The 27,549-nt window shown below is 35.4% G+C and overlaps 2 protein-coding genes across 2 annotated transcripts in view; one reads left to right on the top strand and one right to left on the bottom strand.

The window, feature by feature from the left end:
• Window positions 1-6,722: 6,722 nt before the first annotated feature.
• On the bottom strand, window positions 6,723-12,839 carry HELRODRAFT_103835 (hypothetical protein). The gene is made up of 14 exons (XM_009031339.1): window positions 12,811-12,839; window positions 12,388-12,686; window positions 12,105-12,212; window positions 11,773-11,883; window positions 11,575-11,633; window positions 11,182-11,323; window positions 10,835-10,966; window positions 10,478-10,660; window positions 10,187-10,348; window positions 9,932-10,063; window positions 9,192-9,590; window positions 8,948-9,061; window positions 8,607-8,768; window positions 6,723-7,131 (listed from the first exon to the last, which is right to left on the bottom strand). Exons 3-14 carry the CDS (start codon window positions 12,198-12,200, stop codon window positions 7,024-7,026), a joined length of 1,800 nt encoding a protein of 599 aa, XP_009029587.1. The 5' UTR covers window positions 12,201-12,212; window positions 12,388-12,686; window positions 12,811-12,839; the 3' UTR covers window positions 6,723-7,023.
• A 9,713-nt stretch (window positions 12,840-22,552) lies between these two features.
• Window positions 22,553-27,549, top strand: part of HELRODRAFT_103833 (hypothetical protein) — a gene marked incomplete at its 5' end in the record, with an annotated part of 19,088 nt that continues 14,091 nt past the window's right edge. The window contains 14 exons of the mRNA XM_009031338.1: window positions 22,553-22,649; window positions 22,728-22,810; window positions 22,918-23,169; window positions 23,401-23,493; window positions 23,625-23,786; window positions 23,933-24,055; window positions 24,242-24,353; window positions 24,785-24,852; window positions 25,007-25,056; window positions 25,347-25,419; window positions 25,526-25,609; window positions 25,806-25,971; window positions 26,304-26,413; window positions 26,527-26,633. Coding sequence (XP_009029586.1) covers window positions 22,556-22,649; window positions 22,728-22,810; window positions 22,918-23,169; window positions 23,401-23,493; window positions 23,625-23,786; window positions 23,933-24,055; window positions 24,242-24,353; window positions 24,785-24,852; window positions 25,007-25,056; window positions 25,347-25,419; window positions 25,526-25,609; window positions 25,806-25,971; window positions 26,304-26,413; window positions 26,527-26,633 — 1,577 coding nt within the window. The remainder of the gene's footprint in view (window positions 22,650-22,727; window positions 22,811-22,917; window positions 23,170-23,400; window positions 23,494-23,624; window positions 23,787-23,932; window positions 24,056-24,241; window positions 24,354-24,784; window positions 24,853-25,006; window positions 25,057-25,346; window positions 25,420-25,525; window positions 25,610-25,805; window positions 25,972-26,303; window positions 26,414-26,526; window positions 26,634-27,549) is intronic.

Raw genomic sequence — 27,549 nt, 5'->3', positions numbered from 1 at the left:
AAATATATACATTTTTCTATATATATATATATATATATATATATATATATATATATATATATATATTAATATATATATATATATATATACATATACATACATATATATATTAGTTACTTTTATCAACAAGTTTTAAAAAATTTTCAGTTTGATTTCATCGCGATATCGATGATGATGATTGTGACCTGACTGATTAAAAAGCACCAATGAAAATTTTTAAAATAGGATGGAGAATTTGTTACATTGGGATATTCATATATAAAGCGAGGAAAATTTTAATAAAAAGCACTTACAAATCTACGCATAATGGCTCAGCTTGGCTTGGCTTGGCTTGGCTCGACACGGCTTGGAATCGGATGTTAAACAAGGTGTGGTCTCAAACTAATATGTAGCACTGACTGCTGTTGCTTTTATAATGAATTTATATTATACACACACACACACACATATATATATATATATATATATATATATATATATAATTAATAAGATTATATGTTTATATAAAAAGCAATATAGCAGATTCAACCAGCCAATCAGAAAGTTTCGAAGGCGTTCGATCGATGACGTCAATTTAGTACGGTTAGCATTGTGGTTAAGACTGTATAATAGTGTAGTTCATACATTAAATAAGTTTTTTACTGATGTGAATGATTGAAATGATGAAAATGTATGGTTGAAACGAGTATAAATAGGAATTGAAATAACACGAAAATCAGATCAGGCATTCTGCCTCGCTTGAAGCAGTCTGTCTGATCTTTTTTATTTTTTTTTATAATATTTTTATTTTTATTTATTTTATTATATAGAGTTATATAGAGTTTGCATGTCTGTGGTTTGTGTGTTTGTATTTTGTATTTTTTTTATATTTTAGGTGGGTTCTTTAGCGGCTGCTCCTACATACATACATACATCATGTTTGTTTGTATGGTAGTATTTTATGTTCTGTTTTACTCCTTTTTCTCTTTCTTCATAAGTCTTGAGTTAAGTTAATTAAACATAGGTAGGTGAGATTGAGATTAATTTATTATATAGGTAGGCTAGGGCATAAGTTAATTTAGTTACATAGGTAGGTTAGGGACTTCTATTCTTTTACTCTACTTGGTGTGTTTTTTGTTTTTTTTTGTTTTGTTTCACACCATACATATAACAGGTACGCGATGGTTCCTGGGTTTAGTGGGATTTTTATTGATTGAATGTGGTAGTATACATGGTTATATAGAGTTATATAGAGTTATATAGAGTTATATAGAGTTATATAGAGTTATATAGAGTTATATAGAGTTATATAGAGTTATATAGAGTTATATAGAGTTATATAGAGTTATATAGAGTTATATAGAGTTATATAGAGTTATATAGAGTTATATAGAGTTATATAGAGTTATATAGAGTTATATAGAGTTATATAGAGTTATATAGAGTTATATAGAGTTATATAGAGTTATATAGAGTTATATAGAGTTATATAGAGTTATATAGAGTTATATAGAGTTATATAGAGTTATATAGAGTTATATAGAGTTATATAGAGTTATATAGAGTTATATAGAGTTATATAGAGTTATATAGAGTTATATAGAGTTATATAGAGTTATATAGAGTTATATAGAGTTATATAGAGTTATATAGAGTTATATAGAGTTATATAGAGTGTAAATCCTATATAGATACCTTTCTTTGAGGTTCTTTTCTTTGCCGACCGGTCGGCTTCTTTGCGTTTCTCTATTTTCATTCAAATTAATTAAATAAATAAGATTTGTCCGTTCATTTAGGTTCTTTCAGGTTCATTCATTCAGGTTGAAGCTTCCGAAGGAGTTCATCGTGGAAGATCAGAACGGTTGTGATGTCACGCTACGTTCGTTCATTCAGTGTCAAACAATGCACGCCTGGCTGGGGTTCGTTTTACGGTTTCTTTGCGGTTCCTTTTTTTGCCAGTTACAGGCGGTTGCGGCTGGCGGGTTTCACCGCGGCTCGTTTTTTTACTTTCATTTAAATAAAAATAAATAAAATTTTTTATTTTATTCATTTAGGTTGAAGTTTCCAGAGGAGTTCATTATGGAAGATGTCAGGCTACGTTCATTCATTCATTTAGTGGCAAAGACACGCCGGGCTGGGATACGTTTTATTCTTTTTTCTCTGTTTTTCTCTGTAATTTAACATTAAGTAAGAATGCATACACGCACACACATACACATACAATTACATTAAGTAACTATATAGGTAGGTTAGATAGGCATAATTTTAACTGTAGGTAGGATAGATAGGAAGTATCCAACACTAATGTAGTTGAATAGGTAGGCGCGTAAGTTTACCTCTTCTATTTTTTCTTGCACCAACATTACACGCATCAGCGTATTACACACACAAAAATACATACATAAACACATATGTTAGTTTTTGAGCGTAATTTTATTTTCATTACACATTCTAATTTATTATTACTAAGGTTGAGAGTAATTTAATTTCATAGGTAATTAAGGGCAATAATGTAATTCTAGGAACAATCTTGTAATGTTAATTAAAACGCTGTAAGTGTATCGATAGGTAGGCTAATTATAAGTTTTACATTATTATTATTAGATTGGAGCCCAAGGCATTACGTAGGTGGTGGGGTGGGCGCCGATTGGCTAAATGAATTGGGCTCTTGAGTTTTGTAATTTTAGGTAAGCTAGGACCGTAATGTAATGAATAGGTAAGTTAAGGCTACGTTGTAACACATACTCATTAATAGATTTAGGGTTTAAGTTTTATATTATTATTACTAAGTTGGAGCCCAAGGCATTACGTAGGTGGTGGGGTGGGTGCCGATTGGCTAAATGAATTGGGCTTTTGAGTTTTGTAATTTTAAGTAAGCTAGGGCTTAATTGTAATGAATAGGTAAGTTGAGGGTACGATAGCCGATTGACTCTGGATTTCAAAGTCTCTTGTCAGAGGTAAGCCTTGGTGGCCAGTGGTGAACCGGCAATGGTTTACTATCCGGACGGCAATGGTTTACTATCTGCACGGTAATGATTTACAATGCGGCACGGCCATAGTCTACTACCCGCACGGCTTCCGGACGGCAAATGGTTTACTATCCGCACGGCAATAGTCTACTATCCGCACGGCAATGGTTTACTATCCGGTGCCCTGGCTGTCGGTGAGCCTCTGTGCAAGGAGGGAGAATGAAGGAGGACTTTCGACTATCGTACCATTAACAATTTAATATAGATTAGCTAAGGTATTTGAATAGGTAGATAGGATTATTTTTATTAAGCAATTTGAGATGCAGGCACCGCTAAGCTTTCTGATGAGAATATTCTCTTTATCTTTTTCCATCCCTCGGGCTGTGTTTCAACAACAATCTCGAGGAGGACTGGCACCAGTTATGGAGGACAACGTAGGAACCGAACCGCATTCAACATTCTGCCTTTGTCGAATGGACGACGGTAAGTTTTTTTTACATTTTAATCACTTTATTATTTTAAAATATTATTTATTTGCCATTGTTTCCATTTTATAATTTTTTGCTCCTAAGATTCTAACATTCATTTACTACTACGCTAATAAAAAAAATTTGTCTACAGAATGATGAGAGGTGGGCAGTGGTGGGAGTCAGCACGTTTCAGATGGTTGTCTCATGATGATTTACGTATGATGATGGTGGTGTAGGAAGAATCAGCGCGTTGGCTGTTCGACTGACAATCAGAAGTTCGGATGAAATCATGTGTGCCGACCTGAATGTGGTGGTCGGTGCAATGGATTACAGTAACGACGATTTTTGAAGTAAGGTTTAGTTTCGTTTTTTTTATTTTTCTCATTTCAAATTATTCTTCCATTAATTGACGTTAATTCATTCTATTCATTCTTTTAACCAATTATTTAATTATTCAGTTTATCATTTATTCGTTCGTTTCTTTGTTCCTTGATTTACTACTAAGTTAATAAAAAAAACTTGTCTACAGAATGATAAGAGGTGGGCTGTGGTGGGCGTCAGCACGTTTCAGATGGTGGTCTCATGATGATCGTTCCGATGACAATTCGAAGAAAACAACAACGACGGTTTTTGATGTATGGTTTAGTTTCGTTATTTTAATTTTTCTCATTCATTCATTCTTTTTATCACTATCTTTCAAATTATTCCTCCATCAATTGATTCATTGATTTATTCTATTCATTCATTAAATCATTGATTGGTTAATTAATTAGTTAATTCATTCATTCAACCAATCATTCATTCATTCACCTAACCATTTATTCGTTCGTTTATTTGTTCCTTGATTTACTACTACGTTAATAAAAAAAACTTGTCTACAGAATGATGAGAGGTGGGCTGTGGTGGGCGTCAGCACGTTTCAGATGGTGGTCTCATGATGATCGTTCCGATGACAATTCGAAGAAAATATTAATGGTGCAATGGAAGTTCGACCGTAGTGCGTGAAGAAGTTTCTGGAGAGTACACGCCCGCACATTTACACACACACACATCAATACAACACACACATACACAACATCCATTCATTTGGTGTCGTTGTTGTTATGTTTCTCTTCAACTTTCTATTTTCTTTACCGGACTTAATTTAATTCATAGGTAAGTTAGGGATTGAGATGAGTTGAACAATCGTAGGTAGGCTAGGGCTTAATATTTGTTAAAAAGTTTCTAGTAAAATAAAAACGCTAAAATATGTAAAATAAAATACATGAAACATGTAAAATTCCTAAAACGTAAAAATACAAATTTGTAGCTAGGTGAGTTGAGTTAATGATTATAAGTAAGCTAGGGCCTTGAGAGTAATTTAATTGTAGGTAGGTGACTGACTACTATTCTTGCGACTTCTGACTAGTTTTTGTGATGTGTTTGTTTTCGCTTCACAGCACCACACCAACAAAACAAACTACATTCACTTTAAATTTTACCTTTTTGAACAATCTTTTTAATAATGTCTATTTATTTATTTATTAAAAGTTGACTGGTTTCTAGTTTTTTTTAATTTGGTTGTATAATTTTTGGATATTTCTTGATTTACTTTGTATATATGCATGTATAAATAATTTCTTTTTGGTATGTTGATTTAGTCGTTATGATATGCTGTGAACTGTTCTTACTAAATGTTATTGTTACTTGAATCATTCTTCGAGAACTACTAAGGAGTGTGTATAATAATATTAATGGATATTAATTATTTTTTGTCGGTCAATATTTTGTTATATTTGTTTAAAATACGAATATAAAAAAAATTAATTTTTTTAAATTTTAATTAACCGTCACTTTTCATTTTTGGATGGATTCAAATAAAAGCAACTATTGTGTTTTTCTTTCTTTACTAAAATCTCGAAATTGTTTGTAGATCTGTACGGTTAAGTGTTTGTTCGAGTTTGAACAAGCCTTGCAAACATTTTATTTTCGTTTATTTGGTTTATTCAATTTGGTTCATTGATTGGTCGATTGGTTGATCAATCAATCAATCAATCAATCAATCAATCAATCAATCAATCAATCAATCAATCAATCAATCAATCAATCAATCAATCAATCAATCAATCAATCAATCAATCAATCAATCAATCAATCAATCAATCAATCAATCAATCAATCAATCAATCAATCAATTTTGATCTATTTATGCTGTTTATTTCATAAGCAAACAAATTGTTATCATGATCGAATAGTGTAAAAAAGGCTGTGTGTATGCCACTGTGTATAAGGACGATATGTATAAACCGCGACGGATGAACCATTTGGTCATAATGTTACATTGGTTCTCCACTATTTTATATTGGTTTTTGTTAAACTGCTGCTTATCAGATTGTAAAATAATGAGAGTTTACTTAACCTTGGATTGGTTTCGTCTTTATTGTACATTTTCAGGTTTATAAGTTAACGAGCAATATGAAACATAAGTTGATGTTGTACGTTACTTATATGTCGATTGAATTGAATCTCACTAATTTACACTCCCGCATGTTATCGACTTCTGTTTGTTCTTCCGGCTGTCAACTTGTTACTAACCAAACATATATCAAACTTTAACAATATCATCATTTTCTTTCTCTCTCTCTCTCTCTCTCTCTCTCTTCGTGGTTGCAGCCTATTTTAAGTTGTGCTGTCTATTAACTTAAATTAAATGTTTTGCATTACGTATTTGTATGTACAGCTTAACTAAATATTAGGATATATTGAATGTGTGTGTCATATAACAATATTGCCTCCATTACCCCTCTGAAAAAATAACAAACAATGTCTTGACGAATTTTATTTCTGTTACTTTTTCAGCTTTTAAATAAGTAATGAAAAAAATGCCGGTTGTCTTAAAAGTAGAAGAGTGGTTTTCAGTATCCTCGTCAAGGTTTTAGTACAGGAATTGAACTATATATATAGCATTTGAACCATGGATATCCATGATTTGAACACCAACTTCGTGCTCATAGCACTTGCCTCATTGTAAACTTTTAATAGATGACGTTTTGTTCAGAGGATTTTTGTATAGAGATAAAATACAGTTAATCTATCTGTGGTTCCCCAGTATCAAGTTTAATAAATAATGACGTCATTATCGGTTCTAATTTTAGCCCCAGCCAGATTTGAATGAGAAGACGATTAACAACAACAATGATGTATATTGTATTACAGATTTTAGACCACCCCTATTAAGTTTGGAAAGTTCGACATTAGGAAGAAAACCCAACTATCTATTCCTTCGTTTAGCTATTTATAAATTTACGAATATAAAACACTCATCTGAATAGTAACAACAGATTTAAAATCAATTTTTTTTAATAAAATTAATAATTATTATATTTTAATAATTATTGATTGACGATTACTATTATAATTTATTATTATTTATCTACTTATACTCGTACACTTTCCTGGAGTAAAATAAAAATTTTAATAAAATAATTAGTGAAATACCAAAAACACAATTTCAAGGAAATACATTTAATAATAATTAAAATATAATAATTATAATATATTTTATGTCATAATTAATTAATTAATATTTTATAAATATATATATATATATAATAAAATTATTATTATTATAAAATTTCGAATGTCTTCTTGAGTTCCATAATTAACTGCCAATCCGATTTGGACATCTCCTCTCTGAACCAACTCTTCACAACGTCGATCGACTGTCGGCTTATCTGATTGGTTGAATAATTTAACAATTGATTAATTAATCAAACAAACACATCAGGATTATATATTAGTATAAAGTGTTATATAAGGTTATGTAGATATATATATAGTTATGTAGAGTTATTGGTTATATATTATTATATAGTGTTATATACGGTTATATAGATTTATATAGTTATGTAGAGTTATTGGTTATATATTATTATATAGTGTTATATACGGTTATAAAGATTTATATATAGTTATGTAGAGTTATTGGTTATATATTATTATATAGTGTTATATACGGTTATATAGATTTATATATAGTTATGTAGAGTTATTGAATATATATTATTATATAATGTTATATACGGTTATATAGATTTATATATAGTTATGTAGATTTATTGACTATATATTATTATATAGTGTTATATACGGTTTTAAAGATTTTTATATATAGTTATGTAGAGATATTGGTTATATATTATTATATAGTGTTATATACGGTTATATAGATTTATATATAGTAATGTAGAGTTATTGATTATATATTATTATATAGTGTTATATACGGTTATATAGATTTATATATAGTAATGTAGAGTTATTGATTATATATTATTATATATGTTATATACGGTTATATAGATTTATATATAGTTATGTAGATCTATTGGTTATATATTATTATATAGTGTTATATACGGTTATATAGATTTATATATAGTTATATATAGTTATTTATGTAGAGTTATTTATTATATATTATTATAGTGTTATATAGATTATATAGATTTATATATAGTTATTTATTATATATTATTATAGTGTTATATACGGTTATATAGATTTATATATAGTTATGAAGAGTTATTTATTATATATTATTATAGTGTTATATACGGTTATATAGATTTATATATAGTTATGAAGAGTTATTGATTATATATTATTATATAGTGTTATATACGGTTATATAGATTTATATATAGTAATGTAGAGTTATTGATTATATATTATTATATAGTGTTATATACGGTTATATAGATTTATATATAGTAATGTAGAGTTATTGATTATATATTAATATATAGTGTTAAATTCGGTTATATAAATTTATATATAGTTATGTAGAGTTATTGATTATATATTATTATATAGTGTTAAATTCGGTTAAATTCGTATAACTATATAGTTATACGTCCGGGGCATGACTTAAAACTGCATCCACGCTGCTTTGCGTGCTATTGAGTGAAAGACTAGACCCACCGCTTCTAACCGGTGGTTGTCGTCAGGATGGATGTCCGAATGCAAAAATTTTCCTACAAATTATTCTATGCCATCAAAAAGTTTACATATGCCCGGCAATCACATCCCACCTCGTATATACACTCACAAACAACCAGTCATTCGTTGCAAGAACTTTGCACGGGCACACATACGCGGATATCCAATCACAGTTCATTTTCCACCAGCCAGCCAATGAGAATTTGACCTTGCTAACGAGTAAGTCAGTATTATCAAAATGTCTGCCGTAGAGTTTCGGCGCCTCGCCAGGTATGCTGTCAATCTTTAAGCACACTTCTTGACCTTTCGTGGCCTTCTCAATGACCTTGTGGTTAATCTCGATACTGCTGACTCGACCTACATCTAGGAACTGTGATTGGTCAAGTTTTGTATGTTGAATTTTTTATTGGCTAATTAATTAAAATCATAATTGATTCGTGTGATTGAAATTACAATACAAAAATTACATGCAGCTATCCATTCATTACACCATCAAACACATCAACGAAGAGAGCCGACAAACCAATCCCAGCCAGGCAACCAACGAACCTCTTTACTAGGTACACAGAGGATAGTGCCCTCCTTCACAAAGCCAGCCTCCACAGTCACGCCGACCACAATGGGATCCCTCGTGTTGAAGATGTGCTCGGGTAGGATGCGTAGCTGGGAAAGAAATTAGATACTTGAGTAAATTTTGAAATAAAAAGTAGTGAACAACAAATCCATCTTCTAACCAATCATCTATCAAAGCAATCAGCCCACTCATCCAAGCGACCAATCAAAGGCGACCAACCTTGCAAGGGAACACGGCAATATGTTTAAACTCCTCCCTCTTCTGTTTCTTAAACTCATCCCTGTAGGCCATGAACTTATCAAAGAGATGGTAGATGATGTCTGCCGAGAAAATCCTGATTGCCATGCTGTCCGCCATCTCCTGGGCCTCCTTCTCTATCTTAACGTCGAAAGCCAGAACGCAGGCGTACTGCGGATCGTGCTCCAGCATCACCGAAGCCTTCATGATGTCGCGCTTGTGTACTGGACCGATGTTTATGCCCGCGTAGGGGATTTCAGATGTTTTTAGGAAGGTTAGGAGGGCCTCCAGAGAGCCGAGGGTCGATGCCTGCACGTACACCCCCTTGTCCGAGACTTTTACGTCGCTCAGGACGTCTTTCAACATCTGCGAGAGTTCTTCCTGCGTTGGTGAGTGTGCGTGTGTGTTGATGTTTGTGATGTGTGTGTGTGGTTACGAGCATGCGTAGGTGCCTGTCGTCGTTTGCTTGTAAGGCTGACTACTATTAAATCATGTGGATGGAGTCGAGGGGTATTTCGGTTTCATTATAGGTAGCCAAGCGGCAACCCCCGATCTCGGGGAAAATGCCGTCTAAACGTGTGTGTGTACTATTAAATCATCGAAATTATTACTAACAGTTATCAATTAAGTCATTCAACTTCACCATTCAATCACATCGCTGATCTCCACCGACAACCAGTCACGATTAGCCACCGCAAACAAACCGACCAATAAGAACTCACCTTAAATATATCTTCTTCATCTGATTGTTCAGCCACATACAAGGGCAGGCCGGCTAGCGCCTTTTCAAGATCTTTGGCAGCAATTTTGCAACCTTGTGCCGCCAAGACTTCCTTGTGAGACTCAAACTGGCTCTGAAAACGTTAAAATATAATCACAATAAGATGAAATAAATTATACAAAAGTTGATAAATTATTCACTTAAATACATAAACAGTAATAAAAGCAGTAAAAAACAAGCCCCTTCTGACAACAACCTTGACCCTGAGTTCGTGCATGGGCTGTGGCATGAGTAACGACCTTATCTGCGTTACTATTGGCCCATCCTGGCCGGCCACGATAATAGTACTTCCGGTTTTTAACCGGCCATTCACTAAGATGACGTCAATGGTGGTGCCGTGCCCTGGTATGGCCTTCACCTAATTTGTTCGTAATTGAAATAAGAATGCACCAATATATTTAACTCACACACGTCCGTTAAATTACTCGTTCATTCAACCTAATCTTCTTATTCATTCACTCTTCCACTCATTCATTCATTCACTCACCTCCATAACAGTAGCCTGCAGCTCCTCGGTAAACGTAAGTCTCTTCACTAACAGTGTCTGAGTTAGTTCGCAAATTAGTGTAATTAGGTTTCCAATTCCATCCCCCGTCATGGCGGACGTGGGAACGAGAGAGATGTACTCGCGAGGATTTTTGTTCTCGTAGAAAAGGCGTGCATTCAAACCCTGGCAAGTAATTTCATACTAAAGTTTACAAATATCCAAAAATTACATCCACTCTGAAACACACACACACATATACACATACATGGAGGGCTCATATACAGATAGGCGCGAATGTACACACTGTGAACGTTTCGCGTACGTGTGCGTCATAAACTTTATGCAAGGCTAACTGACCTGTTCGGCAAACTGAACAATCACGTGACTGGTCCTCTCATCGAACTCCAGCTTCGTATTTTGCTTCTGCTTCTTCAGCAGGTTGGTGACATCTGAATGCGGATTGGTTATCCAGCCAAACAAGCGATCGATCTGATTGGTTACGATAAAATATTTTATTCGCATCTGATCAAGATTAAAGAGACTACGTTCAACTTATTGTGAACAGCCACCTTGAATGATTGATCGATCGATAAGAACATTGGTTAACAATTAAAGTTTGAACCAAACACACGCACACACGCACAAACAAACAAGACCATTTCAACCAGCGCTCAAGTACAATCCAAAAGCAAGCACATCCCTACTTTATTGAGGGCCACAACGAATGGGGTCTTTCTCTGTTTCAAGATGTTTATAGATTCGATCGTCTGCGGTTCCAACCCGTGCATAATGTCAACAACCAATATGGCGATGTCACACAGTGATGACCCTCTGGTTCTCAAGTTACTGGGGTACGATCAGGGGTTAGTGAAAACAGAGATGTGTTGTAAAATATAAAAAATAAAGATGTTATTTACATACACCTACACAGTGTTGTATATCAGTGTTACCGAATGAATAATAATCATTTGACTAACAAAAAAGAAACAGCTGAACGATATTGACTGACCAACTGGAGTATTAAGTACTAATCAATCAATCAACCAACCAATCAATCAATCAACTAATCACTCAACCAACCAATCAACCCATCCTACCTGAAAGATTCGTGGCCAGGTGTATCAATTATCAGAAGGCCAGGTATTTTAACTTGTAACTGAATTGGGTGATAATGACATCATATTCATAATTATCACCAGCGTCATCATATCATCAGCATTATCTTATTATTATAATTATATTATATAATATATTATTATATAATTATAGTCATTATCGCCAGAATCATCACTTACGTCTTTGCACATTTTAGTCTGTTGCATAAGGGCCTCGTGTGGTACATTAGTGGCGCCAATCTGTTGGGTGATACCACCAGCCTCGCCATCTTGTACGTTCGTACGTCTTAACTATAATTAAAAAAAATTATTATTCACAATTAATATTATAACAATATTATGGTTAAGGTGCTTGGCATTACTCTCTCTCTCTCTCTCTCTCTCTCTCTCTCTCTCTCTCTCTCTCTCTCTCTCTCTCTCTCTCTCTCTCTCTCTCTCTGTGGTGAGTGTGTGCGTGTTGATGATATGTCCGAAAGTTAACGATATGTCATTAATTAAATTATCACCACTACCTTATCCAGTATCTTTGTTTTCCCGGTATCGACGTGGCCCAATACGCAAACGACGGGCGCTCTCAGGCGATCCACGCTTCTTTTACTCTCCGCCATTTCCTTCCGCTTCTGGAGGATGAAAGGGAGAGATGGTGAGAATGTGAGGGAATGGAGGAGAGAGTGGTTAAAATTTATGAGATGGTGACGGAGAGTTAGTGAAGAGAGGATGATAATGACTGACAGCGATTAACTGAGATGAATGAATGAATGAATGAAAGACAATCATCATCATCATCATCAGAACCTTGATCCTAGCTAAAGCCTTATCTCTGGCTTTTTCCTGAGCAGTTCTATGATCACTCTTATCATCATCATCATCATCATCATCACTACTCTCATCATCATCATCTTCTTCTTCGTCGTCATCATCATCAGCAGCAGTGGAGTCGTGGCTCTGAGATGGTTTGCGAGCTTTTTGTTGTTGTGGTCGGTGATGAGTGACTTTATTATTGTGCTGATGATGATTTTTAGCTGATGTTGTTGTCGCTGCTGACGTTGTTGATGACGTTTTTGTGGCAGCAGCTGCTGTGGATGTTGTCGCCGCTGTATGAGAGAGAGTTTGTCATTAAGCTAACTAATGTGACGATGATGACGAAATGATAACAAACAACACGGCAATCATCACCACTGCTAAAAACATCGTCACAAACACTCCCATCATGATTACCTTTAGCAGTGGCTGCTTTAACTACACCAGGTTTCAACTTTTTATTATCCTTGCTAGCTTCTAGAGCTTTCTTTTTCTCTTCGGCATCGTTATCAGCACTATCATCTTCGCCATCATCATCACTACTCGACTCATCATCCCAATTATCTTTAACGTCATCTTCCTCTTCTTCCTCTTCCTCCTCCTCCTCTTCATCTTCTTCCTCCTGTTTTTCTCTGACGGGAAACTCAGTAGTTTCGTTTTCAGCGTTTGGAAGTTCCGTTAGACTATTTTTAGAATGCACGCCGTTGCTGATGCTACTAAGTTTTTCCGAGGTTTCAGTTTTCAGATCAGGTTGGGTTTTCATTTCGGGACTTGGCTCTGACGCTTGTGAATGAAATTGAAAAATTCAAAAGGGGGAATTATATTATTAAATCATAATAAATCATAATAAAACTTATAATAATCATCATTATCAGCGTCACCATTATCATCATCACCAAAGCCATCAGTACAGTGCAACCGTAATCTTCATCACACCAATCACGATCATCACAGCAATAACCACCACCATCTTACCTAAGCTAGCAGTCTCAGCATTCTGCGGTTGTGGCTTCTTCTTAGGCTTACTACTATAAATAACTCGTTTGGGCTTTTCCACCTGAGCAGCAGCTGCTGCGTTTCCACTGCCGCCTATCTGAGGAACTTCAACTCCTGGGAATGAATGAATGAATGAATGAATTGACGGATAAGCGAATGAATGGTGGAGTGAACGAGTTAAACTATCCACATCATTACTGCCATAAATCATCATAATAAAATTCACCACAGCTATAATCACCCTAATCACCGCCATTACTACCACCACCATTCCAAACATCATCATCATAACCTTTCGCCCTCATAGCTTCGAGCAGCTGCTGAGCCCTTTTCCTATCTTCCTTCTGCTTGTCGGTCAAAAATTTCCCTTCAGCTTTCAACCTTTGTATTCTTTCTTTTTCTTTCTGCTTCTTTCTCTCTTTCCTCTCTTTCTCCAATCTCTCCTGATAGTGGTAGCAATGATGATGGCGATGAAATGATGATGGTTGTGTTAAGTTCGGTAACAAAAGACCAATGATATCACCAGCAACAAAGTAGACAACAACAACATTCACTTCCATCATTATAAAACCATCCAACCAACCAACCAACCATCCAACCAACCAACAAACCAACCATCCAACCAACCAACCAACCAACCATCCAACTAACCAACCAACCAACCAACCAACCAACCAACCAACCAACCAACCAACCAACCAACCAACCAACCAACCATCACCTACTCTCTCTTCTTTCAATCTTATCGCCTCCTCTTCCTTTCTTATCCTCTCCTCCTCTTCTTTCTTCAATCTTTCCTCCTCAGCCTTCAGCAACTTCTGGGCCTCCAAGATTCCTTTGACCTTGAATGTCAATAAATTAAGTAATAAATGAAGTTCAAATATGTTAATTTATTAAAATTTCATTTAGATGAACTTGCAGACCACCGACCATCTTTGAAGGTTTCTTCTCTTTCTCCTTATCTTCTCCCTTCTTCTTCTTTTTATCTTTCTTTCCGGATTTCTTACTCAAGGCATCATCATCAGCAGCACCGTCATCATTATCAGCAGGTCCAGCGGCCTCGCTACTAACTATATCTTCTTTGCTTTTAAGGGCAGCAGCTTCTGTTGTTGTTGCTGTTGTTTTTAAATCTGGGGTGATTTTAACTTTTTCACTGTCTTTGGTTGCAAGAGTTTTGTCAGCATTGGTGTCGGCCACGAGATTTTTGTTGGAAGATAATGATGTTGTTGTGGTTGATGATGATTTAGTTGTGGTTGTTGCAGAAGAGGTTGTTGTTGCTGCTGTTGTTGTTGTCGTTTGTTGTTGTTGTTTGAGTTTTTCAGGCTGTTTCTGAAAGAAAGAGATGTGTTGAAGAAATAAAATATCATTTCATTCAATCAATCCTTCATTCATCCAGAATGAAGGATTGATTCAACCATTCAATCAACCAACCCCTCGAACGAATCAGTCAATCAACCAACCAGCCAGCCAGCCAACCAAAGAACAAATCATTACTCATCCATCAACAACCTCTGATTTCTTCATTCTTTCCATCTTTTGTTTCTCTTTCTTCTCTTTCCTCTTCTGTGCAGCTGTCTTCACGGTCAAAGTACCATCATCATCATCACCACTACCATCATCATCATCACCACTCATATCATCATTATCATCATCGACACCGCCATCCTGTTTCTGTTGTGATGATTTTTGTTGCTGTGATGGCTTCTGTGTTTCTGGTTGCTTCTGTTTTTTCTCTTTCTTCTTCTTCTTTTTATCTTTCTCATCATCGTCGTCGTCATCGTCATCCTCCATGGCCATTTGCTCAACGAGTTTTGCTATTTCATCAGCCGTCATATCACTTGTGATTTCATATTTTGGCTGTTGTAGCTGCTGTTGTTGCTGTAGCTGCTGTTTTACGTCCTCAGCAGCTGGCAGATCATCACTTCCTACTATAACCTTCTCATCAACAACATCATCATCGACGTCATTCTGCTTCCCTTTCTATGATAAAAATAAAAAAATAAAATATTACAGATAGCAACCAAATGAGCAGCAATTAGAACCAGAAATATCAAAAATACAAAAAACCTTTTTATTCTTTTTCTCCTTCTTCCTATCAGCAGCTGAATTTTTATCATTGCTGCTTGCTGCTCCATATTGCGCAAGAATAGCATCAAAGTCTTCACTGTCCTCGTCGTTTCGATTTTTCTTGCTTTGTTTTTTATTTTGCTTTTTATTTTGTTTTTTATCAGTAACTGCTGCTGCTGCTGGTGGTGGGGGAGGTAGTTTCTTTTTAGAGTTTTTGTCACCATCGTCGTCGTCATCTTCATCACTTTTGTTGGAATTGTTGCTCTGTTGATGAAGAGGGTGGTGGTGGTGGTTATAATGCTAGTTTTGTAAATTTAAAAAGTTTAAAACCTCATCATCATCATCACCCCTACTTTCATCACCCCCACCTTCATCATCATCATCATCATCACTTCCACTTTCATCATCATCATCATCCTCACTCACGTTATCATCTTCCTCACTGTCGATCTTCAGCATGGCGAAACCAGTAGAGAATGCTTTTTTGTTGCTACTGCTTGGAGCAACCACATCATCATCATCATCATCATCACCGCCACCATCGTTATCATCATCATCATCATCTTTATTCTTTTTACCCTTTTTCTTCTGATGGATTGATGGAAATAATAGCACATCAGCGTTCATAATTATAATAAATAAAATAATAATAATAATTATCCTCATCATTCAGTCGTCATAATCATCATCGTCCTTGACGTCATATCATCATTATTACCTGCTGGGCTTTATTAGCTTTAGCTTGCTGCTGTTGCAGCTGCTTGGCTCCTCCACTTCCAGTAGCAGTAGTAGTAGTATTAGTAGTGGTAGTGGTGTTACTATCCCTAGTTAAAAAAAATGATGATGATGATGATGTTGTTGTTAATGTTGATGATGATGTCGACGATGATGATGTCGTTGGTGACGATGTTCTCTGTGGTGATGATTGTTAGTGTTGACAATGATGATGATGATAATAATAATAATAAAAATAGTAACCTATTTTGAGCTCCTTTCTTGCCTTTTTTACTTTTCAAATCGATATCATTATCAGTAACTGCTGGCTTACTTCCTCCACTTTCTGTCGAACTATCTCTGAAGTAGTGGCGATGATAATGATGATAATAAAAAAATAATGATGATGATTTATAATAGTGATCTCAGAAAAATTATGTGATGAAGCTGGTGATGATGCTGAGATATATTAATAATCTTAGTGGGAATCATGCAAAGAAAGATAAGCAGACAATCAATCAACTGGACCCCAATCTGTCAATCAGCCAATCAATCTGCCAGTAAGTCAAAACCTTTTTCTTCCTTTCTTTCCCTTTTTTGTTCGTTCGTTCTTCAAGGACGATGCCTCTTGCCGCTCAGTCCAATCCTCGTCATCGGATACACTGAATAAATAAATAAATAATTAATTGGCGGACAGGAAACAATATTTCAAATATTATTTAAGATAATTATTTATTTATTACTATTTAATTATAAAATATTATTTAAAATATTATTTAAAATAAAAAATCCATTCAACCATTGAGAAAATTAGATAGAAATAACGAATGAACCACCAAGAACACAGTAAAATTTGTCTAACTTAATTTTTTTTGAGTTCACACCCATTTTATTTAATAATTTTAAAAATCAATGTGATGTCAAGCAATAAAATATAAAAAATTAAATTAAATCCTTTTTTAAATTAAAACATGTAAAAACTAAAAATAGACACATGGCTTTTTTAATCTTATTGAATTCTTATTTCCCCAAGCTTGAATAAATTTTTTTATAGATCAAAATAAAGATTTTGATGTCTAAATCATGTTGCCATCACTGCACGGTTTCAGTTTGGCACGGATTTTACGATCCGTCAGTTAGGACTTACATATCTACGATTTTTAAATTTTAAAAGCTTCTTAAAAAAACCCTCTAAAAAATTACTATTATTTACAACAAAAATAAATTACCGTTTCGAGTTTGTTTTGCTGGCTCCCTTTGGCCCTTTCTTGTCCTTTTCCATTACCGCGAAATGTCATCAGAATTATTTTATATAAAAATGACGGCCACTCTCTAATCGTTTAGCTTGTTAATTATGCAACAAATGTGCATATGTTGAAAGGCTGACCAAGTGTTTAACAACGGATAAAAGTGAAAGAGGTTATTAGAGCATAGATATCGATAACAATTAGTTAAATAATAGAATTGATAGTATCATAGATACATATCCATGGATAGAATTCGTAAAATCGTTAATATATATATTTTGGGACAAGTTATTTGTGCTAAAAGCAAAACAATTTTTTGTTAATAAATTTTATACTTTTAAAGAAAAAATGTGTTTTTTCAAGTTTAAAATGTTATAATGAAATAAAGTTGCAATCACACCTACTCGAAACTCCGCATAAAAATACACTTTGATTGAATTGATTGAATTAAACTTTAAATATTGTTTTCTAGAATAAATTTTGTTTATATATATGTTATTTTTTAAATATAAAAGTAAAAATTAAGCCATTTATAACCAATTATAGCTTGATTTTATTTCTGCGAAATCGTTACGTTACATTACTAAATTCATTTCATTCATTATTGTTCGCTTTATCATCCTGTTGGAATTAATTTCATTTTTTTACTCAAGTTAGTCCATTTAAAGTTTTTTTGTTTAAATATTTTTAATTTTGAGTTTCTAATTTTTCCCTAATTGCATTGTGGCCGCCTAAAATTGGTTCTTTTGATAAATTTCTTAATGAGTTTGCGACTATTTAATTTCGTTTGTTTGTGACGAATGCAAATCAAAACCACTATAAAAATAAAGTCTCATTCATCCTTGGCCAGTTCTAACAAAATATTAAATAAATTTTTCTAAAAATATTTATTTTGTTCTAAGAATTAATTAAATATTGTTTTCGTTTCTGCATATTTTTCGTCTTTTTAACATTTTAATGAAAAGTTGCAGAATTGACTTTTAAGTTCATGCTTAACAAACAAATGTCTCACTAATTTTAGTGCTGGATTTCAAAATTTTAATTAGTTTACATTAGATTTCTTTATTATGAGTAAAAATGACAAAAATTCCTTTCTTTCAGTGCTCACTAATTAACTTTTGGATTTAAGAAAATTCTGTAAATTGACATTTTTGTATATCTATTAGAAAAAAATTGATGTTTCACTAATTTAACTTACTTCACAGTATCTTGGTTCACTATTTCCTAAATTGAAAGATTAGCCTTAGCACTAGTATGCACTCATGCGTGCTTGACACTTAACCTATGGCCGATCATCATAAGAGTACTCAGCCTTCGAAAGAAAAACATCGAATAAGTGGTACTACAAGGCAGCGGACGAGTGTCTCACCAGAAGATAATAATAATAATTTGCCATCAACTTCCAAATTGAAGTTAGTCAGATCATTTTTTTTCTCATCATTTCATCACTTAAATTTTTTGACTAAACCATAAATTTCAAAATTCTTTAGAGTGGAGATTGTGTTAGCTATTTACGTGGTGTTACTCAATCTGTAGAAGTATAGACTAGACAAAAGAGTTCATTGTTTTATTTAAATAACTTTTTTCAATTCTTCTGTTTATTTAAATTTTTAGAAAATTTAATATTAAATTAATTATCTATTTATTTAAATTAAAAAAAATCTTTTTAAAGTCAAAAATAACATCCATCATTCATTTCAAAACAACACCAACCAGCACAAGGAAAGGATCTCAATCATCATCGACCGATCGACAGCAGAGATCTTGCAAGGTCCCAAAAGACACCACCTCTCCCTCGACCAATCAGTTGCTAAAAAATAAACCTCAGAAGAAAAAAGCAGCAGTAAAGTCCACAACCATCGTTGCTCACTCCTCCAGCAGAAAAAAACTCACCACCACAACAACAACCTCTGATACTAATTTGACCGGCCAATCTGGTCGAGTTAGGAAGACGTCCAGGCCAAAAAAGTCGACGTTATCTCAGAGGAATAGATCACCATCTTCGTCATCATCTTCATCCTCGTCATCATTGTCGGGTATTTTGGCAGAGGGAGAAGAACAATTTAACAGGTATAAGATTGATTGGTTGGATCAGATCTTATGCTGTTATTGCTGGTGCTGTTGTTTTCTTATACATACATTTGATGATTTATTAACTCATCTGTGTATTTATTATTTTTTTCTTTTAAGCAAACGTACATATAGGCCAACAACATATGCACATGTCTTTCTACAACAGCAGCAATCACAGCATACACTAGCTAAAAAAACTATATTAATTATAGGAACATTCACAAAGGTCACAGCAATACCCCCAATAACAATAATAACAATAATAATAGTATTAGTACCAATAATCACAACAGCCCCAGCTACAACAACAACAACAAAACTGTCAGAGGGACATTATCATTGGACAACAGCAGCAGCAGCATCAACAAATCTTCACTAAGATCCAACCCTAATCAACAGCTCTTACTAGGGTTGGGCCCTGCTAGTCGAAAGAGAACATCGAATAGTACTGCTGCTACTACTACTATTACTACTGCTACTACTACTACTACTAATAATAATAATAGTGTTGTAGCCAATAGTACTAACAACTTGGTTGCCAGTTGCAGTGGTCTTGGCAGAGCAGCTAAAACTGGTAAATTTTTTAATTCTTAGTTTAAATTATCAGTTATCAATTAATTATTGTTATCAATTAATAATTGTGTGAATTAGTTGTTATAATGTATATACCGTTTTTACGCACACACACAGACCCACAGACACATACAGACACACACACACACTTAAAAACTACTAATATACTTTTGTGATACATCTGCAAATTTAACACTGCTCACCATCCCTCTATTGTACAGTCTCAATTTCAAAGTCTAAAAGAAGTAGACAGGAGCTCTCTTCGACGTCTTCCTCTTCTTCATCGTCGACGTCATCATCCTCCTCGTTGACGTCATCGTCGTCATCAGTTAGACAGCAAAAACGAAAACGCACGAATTCAGTTGCATTTGGCAAACGGCGACAACAAGGTAAGCAGAAGAAAAAACGACAAATCAAAACAAAAAAGAGTCTCAAAAATTCCTCCACCACAACTCCATCCAAACAAACCAGACAGCAACGCGCTTCTGCTACATCATCTACAACTTCATCATCCACATCATCTTCATCGTCATCCTCTTCCTCATCATCATCATCAAAAATCCTTAATAAAGTTGCAGGTAAAAAGCGAAAAGTTAAAACAGCTACTACAGCCAGCAGCAGTAACAGTCGACAAACAAGAGCAGTTAAATTAGGGAAAAAAGTTAGTGCAGGATCTGGAGCCCTGAAAAGAAAATTTCCATCAGCACCAGGCGAACTTGAGACAAGTGGAACTTCCCAATCTGCTAATAATAGCACAGCTCCTTTAGTCAACAACAACAGCAGTGCCGGATTTGCCAATAATCAGGGATTTGAATTTTTAGGGGAGGGGTCCAGTGCTGGAGGTGGTAATAATTTGACGGGAGTAGATAATATTCCGAGGAAGAGAGCTAGGAGGAACGCTTGTCAGATTAATTCTCCCAACACGGGTTCTTGTGCAAGTAGCAGGTATTTATTTATTCTTTGTTTCTATCCTTGCGTTCAGTTGATCATTTCACCGTTCAATTAATCCATCATTTACTTGAATCATTAGCCAACCAATCAGTCAATCAACTAATCATTCATTCTAACTAATCAATTAATTGTTTATTCAATTAACAAGGAGGAGATCAAGCTCAGGCAACAACCAGAACAACTACACTAGTAGCAGCGTAGCAGCTGCAACAGCAGCAGCATCAGCTGCATACAGTCCCACCAACATCAGCAGCAACAATCTCCTCCTCGCTTCCTCGTCGTCATCGTCATCGTCGTCAGTGGCTAATCTAACAGCTGCGAATAGCAATATCTGCGGCCAGCCTGTCAGTAGCTCGTTAGCTATGGCGGAAGAGAGGTTGTTTTTTGGAGCTGGAAGTGGCGGATCTGGAAGTGGGAATAGCAATGGGAATGATTTAAATGATCCTGGGTCTTCTAATGCTCTAGGTCATTAGTGGCTTTTGTTCATGTCTTTTGATTTGCTTAAACTTTTTTCTGTAACCAACCAATCAATCAAATATGGTATGTAAATGATAAATTTAGAAACAGAGGAATTATCCATAATGAAAACACATAGAAAAGATTATATTTGGCGAAGTTGAAGATTGTAAAACTAATTTGATGAGCGTTTAAGTATTCACTTTGAACAAGCAAGGAATCAACAAGTGGAGTAGCGACGCAGTGTATATATATATTTGAGCACATGTACAACAATTTGAGCACTGAAGATCGTATAGGAATACCGAAAAAAGATTTTTTCTTCTATCATGCATAAAATAAACAAAAATTTTGATTTTGAACTCAAAAAACTTGATAATAATTTACGATCAACCGTTAGAAAAATCGAAAAGTTTAATTGGAAGTTAACTAACGTCGAACATGCTGTGATTTTCATCAATAATTGCATTCCTGATAGTCTTAATCCTATATAATTATAAATATATATGTATTTATTAATTTATAAAGATATATAACATCACAACATGTTATACAGATTATTAATTAATCTTTCAACAACAGTAGCAATATATATTGTTTGAAAAATTGGTAACGAACTCAACAATGCGGAAAATGCGGTGATATTTCTTAACTCTATATACGACAGTCTGAACCCAAATATGTGTCTGTGTGCGTGCGTGTGTGTAACATGAATGAATAAAATACATTCATCTTTATTAGGAACTTCTTCATTTGCATCGCTCATTCAAACACTGGATCAGGAATCAAATGATGTTGGCAGGCTCCAAGGTGACAATGACGCTGATGATGCTGATAATGATGCTGATGATGGTGGTGGTGGTGGTGATGGTGTGAAGAATGATGACAATGGTGGTGAAGGTGATAATGATAAATTTCTCATGTACCGCACATTAAACATTAGCAATTCACTCACAAACATAAATCCACACACACACACAACAACAACAATAATATCAACAACCGGTTCCAATTCAGACGTTACCGACCAACCAATAAAAATTCGCCCTCACATAAACTCACCCTTCACACACCGACCAATAGCGATGCTCGAAGCCAGGGGCCTGCCAACTCATTTATTTGGGGCTTTGGGTTCGAGAATGCAACAACTTCTTCAAAGATCTATGGCAGGTGGCCCAGGTAGATGTGGAATTTTTTTCTTCTTCCTCCTGTCTTCTTTTTGTTATTGATATCGTTGTTATATACTTTAATTTATAGTCCATAAAGCTCAGCAGCACCTACAGGCCATACAATCAAAAGATTCGAGTCAGCAGTTGCAAGGTGTCATCGAGATGTGCCAGGTCTGTCTGCCTCTTGTTCATTGCTGTTGTGTTTTCAATTTTCGTCTTTGTACGTGTTGTTGCGTTCATTTCGTTCGTTCATTCATTTGTTTTGGTATGTGTTGCAGATATTGGTGATGGGCAACGAAGATACGCTAGCTGGTTTTCCCATTCGTCAAGCTGTTCCCACGCTAGCCGGCCTACTTAGAAATCCAACCAATAGCAGCGGTCTGCCCATGGCCTCATCATCCAATCACGATGCTCCAATTGGTAACTTCGATCTTATGCACCATGCCTGTCGAGCTCTGACTTATATGATGGAGGCACTGCCAAGGTCTGTTGGTGTTGTCGTTGAGGTCGTTCCAGCCTTTCTGGAGAAGGTGAGTAGGGTGATGGTGGTGGTGAAAATGATGATTGTGGTGTTAATGATGATCATGAAGGTGATGATGGAGTTAGGGTCTTATCATTTGCTTAGGTTATGCTTCTCATCATTCAACCATTCATCATCAGTCAATTAATAAAAACCATTAATCAATCCATCACCAACCAACCAATTGATCGATCACATGCCAATCATCACTCATGAACCAACCAACCAATCATTGAAACAGCTGCAATCGATCCAATGCATGGACGTGGCAGAACAGTCCTTGCAGGCTCTCGACATGCTATCCAGGAAGCATCATAAAGCCATACTCCACGCTGTAAGTTGTTGATTATTTCAATTCACATTAAAATGATAACCATTATTATTATTATCATCATTTATTCATTACATCCATTGCTTGTTGCTACTTACTGCATCACTGTGACCGGCATTTTGTCCTAATCTTAGGACGGCGTGTCGGCATGTTTAACCTTCCTGGATTTTTTCTCGATAACTGCGCAAAGAACGGCATTGTCGATAACAGCTAACTGCTGCCAAAATCTTACAGTCGAGGAGTTCATGTTTATCAAACCGTCTCTTTCGGTATTGGTCAATAGGCTCAGCCAATCGGTGAGCTCGATTTTCTTTGTTGGTTTAATTTCTATCGTTATTAACATTTGTGTTGTAAGCCACCACGTCGCTATTGGTTATTAAGTTTAGCCAATCAGAGAGCTGGATTTAATTTATTAAAATGTATTATTGATATTATTTTACAGGATAAAAAGTCATTGGACAGTGTATGTTTAAGTTTGTCGCGAATGGTCGACAGCTACCAGTCAGAAACGAACATTCTGAGAGACCTAGCAGCTGATAAGTTCTTTGAATATATTATTCAACTGGTCAGTAATTGGATTGGCTACTTGATTGAGTGATTTGATTGGCTAGTTAGTTGGATGGTTGATTGGCTGGCTGGTTGGTTAGTTGGTTGAGTTGTATTTAATGAGAAAGTGGTGATGACGACCACAAAGATGATGATGATGATAGATGCTATTAATTGTAAGTAATTTTGATGGTGGCAATTTCAGATGATGGCCAGCCCCACAATCATAAGTAGCAACATGTTTGTCACCGTCATCCACATGCTGGTCGTCATGGCAACCAGCTGCCCTGATTTAGCTGTTCAGCTGCTCAAGCTAAGTAAGCTACTACTTCTGCTGTTGTCCGTTGTTATTATTGTCATCGTTTTCGTTACCGTTACTCCGTTGGTAGCTTGGTGGATTGACTAAATGTTACCATCCCCTTGTTCATTGACCTTCTGATAGCTCTTAAGTGCTGCATCCAGAGGTTGGAACGTGCAATTTTAAACTGTGGCGTACTATGGCCAAGTATATTTTACTAGCATGCCTAAAAGCTTAGGAGAAAGTTAAATATAATGAATTAATTAATCCAATGTTAGGCACTCCTTGATATGCGATCTGCTGTTCGCTGAAGAGTTCATTATTTTGTACAGATTCGCTATTTTCCGTCGCCAACATTTACGGTTGACACCTCTTCACATATCTAATTGGTGTCACTAATTATCATAATTTATTTTTAATCGTTAACCAACCCCACCCACCACAATGCAGATATAGCTGATACATTATGCCATTTACTGATCGGTGGCTCTGGTCATGGGGCATCTCAGAATATTGAAGTGAGTAAACGAGACAATACGATACGATACGATTTTTTCTTTCTATGCATATGCGCGTGTACGTTTGGTTTGCCTGTTTGTAACATGAAGATGTTTGTATGTTTGTTTGTATTTGTTTTGTTGTATATTTGAATTTGTATATTTATTTTTTCAGCTAATTCCAAGAACACCACAAGAGTTGTATGAAATTGTCTGCCTTATTGGGTTCGTCGGTCTAACTCTTCAATGCTTTTGTCTCTGTACTTGAAAATTGGCATCATTCATTTATTTAATCGTTTCTTACTATTCATTCGTTCATTTACTCATTTATTTGTCCGTTCGTCCGTTCTTTTGCTCATTCATTCATTCATTCATTCACAGTAACTAGCAAGTTTGTTTCTTTTCATAAAAATTTTAATTTTTTATCGCCCATTCACTCGTTCTTTCATTTATTCGTTGATTCATTATTTCATTCTTTCATTCATTTTCCCGTTCACTAATCCATTCATTCACAGTGAATTGATGCCAACCCTGCCAACTGATGGTCTCTTCTCAGTTAATGAGTTACTCGTAAAAAATGCACCACAGGTTCAATTATTTTTCCTTTATTTATTTATCATTCATTCATTTGTCCATTCATTCATTCATCTGTTCATTCATTCATCTGTTCATTCATTCATTCCATCAACATCAGACCGACAACGGTGTAGTTTGGCAATGGTGGGATGATCATGGCGTTTGGCACTCTTACTCGCCAGCTGACTGTCGAATTATTGAGGTTGTTGTTGTTGTTGTTGTCGTTGTTGTTGCTGCTTTATCGTTCATTCATTCATTTGTTTATTCATTCATTTTGGTCGCTTTCGTCGATGATGTTGTTGTTGGTGAAGATGTTGATGATGATGTTGTTGTTGAAAATGTTGATGATGATGTTGTTGTTGAAGATGGTGATGACCATCATCATTCACTAATTCTAGGCAGCCTTTCAGTTCGGGGAGCGCGAGGTTTCACTGTGCATTTTTGGTGGGAATTATTCAGTAGACTTTGGTACGTCGCAGCAGATTAATGAGGACACTGGCACGGCGAGGTTTGTTAGGAGGAGGGTACAGGCGAGCTCTTCTTCCACTACTACCTCTCAAAATGGTCCGTTGGTTTGTCAAGTGGGATGGATGGATGGATGGAGGGATTGCTGGTTGAGTGACTGCTGGGATTGATTGCTTGACTGACTGGTTTATTGATTCTTTGATTAGCTAATTGGGAAGCTGATTGATGGATCGATTGATTAATTTATAGACTAATTGATTGTCTAACGACTGATAGATTGTTAAATAGATTGATTGATTGATTGATTACTTTTTGAATTGTTTGATTTACGATCATCATCTCACTCACCTACACACACACACACACACACACACACACACACACACACACACGCAAACAAACAGCTCTCTCCTCATCCTCACCTTCGCCAGCCAAGAGAATGATTGACAGTAGGTGGGAGTTGTTAAAAAGTGAACCTCAAATTGGAGACTCGTTTATCAAAACTCTCTTTGCTGTCCTCTATGAAGTCTACAATTCATCTGTTAGTATCTGCCAAGTTTTGTTTAGAAAAAAATTAGAGATTGAGAGAGAGAGAGAAGAGAGAGAAAGAGCTAGTTAGCTATTATGATATTATTCATAACTAAACATTTTCAGGCTGGTCCGTCGATTAGGCACAAATGTTTGCAGGCAATAATGAGATTGATATATTATGCTAATCCTGAGCCATTGAAAACAGTTCTTTCATTCTGTAATGTGCCTAGGTTGGTTGATTGATTGATTGATTGATTGATTGATTGATTGATTGATTGATTGATTGATTGATTGATTGATTGATTGATTGATTGATTGATTGATTGATTGATTGATTGATGTTTCAGCTGGTTGAACACATTAATATGCATGTTTGTACCTTCTTACTTCGTTATTTTATCTCCATTATAATCTCATTATTATTTCACGACATTGACCTGCATGTTGTAACGGTTACTGCATCTGTCATATTTAGATTTTTTCTACAGAATAATTAATAATACACACACACACACACGTTTAGACGGCATTTTCCCCGAGATCGGGGGTTGCCGCTTGGCTACCTATAATGAAACCGAAATACCCCTCGACTCCATCCACATCTGTCACTCGCCTCAGTATCACGCAACCCCGCTTTCACCCTGTCCTTCTCCACCTGCTCTCTCCATCCCAATCGCGGACGACCCCTTCCTACCACTCCTTCAACCTCGAACTCCAACGCTCGCCTAATCCCGACCCTTTCATCCCTTCTCAACACATGTCCATACCACCGCAATCTCGATCTCCTTATCAATGTCACAATGTCCTCATTCAGTCCCATCATTGACATCAGCTCTGTACTACTCCTCCTATCCTTCACTTTAACCCCACACACCATCCTCACCATAGCTCTTTCAGCCCTCTGCAGTACACTTTCCTCCTCTCTCCTCAACACCCAAGTTTCACCACCATATATCATCGCTGCTCTCACACATGCTTTATATACCCTCCCTTTCATCTTCACTGACCATTTCTTTCCACACAATACCCCACCCAGTTCCCTAAATTTCATCCATCCCACACGAACTCTAGCCGTAACTGCGCTCAAACATCCTCCATCCGCATTCAGCTTATCCCCTAAGTAAACAAAGCTTCCACTCTTCAATA

This window comes from Helobdella robusta (assembly GCF_000326865.2).
Source record: "Helobdella robusta unplaced genomic scaffold HELROscaffold_72, whole genome shotgun sequence".
Classification (NCBI taxonomy): Eukaryota; Metazoa; Annelida; class Clitellata; order Rhynchobdellida; family Glossiphoniidae; genus Helobdella; species Helobdella robusta.
This window is presented reverse-complemented; position numbering and strand designations above follow the sequence as displayed.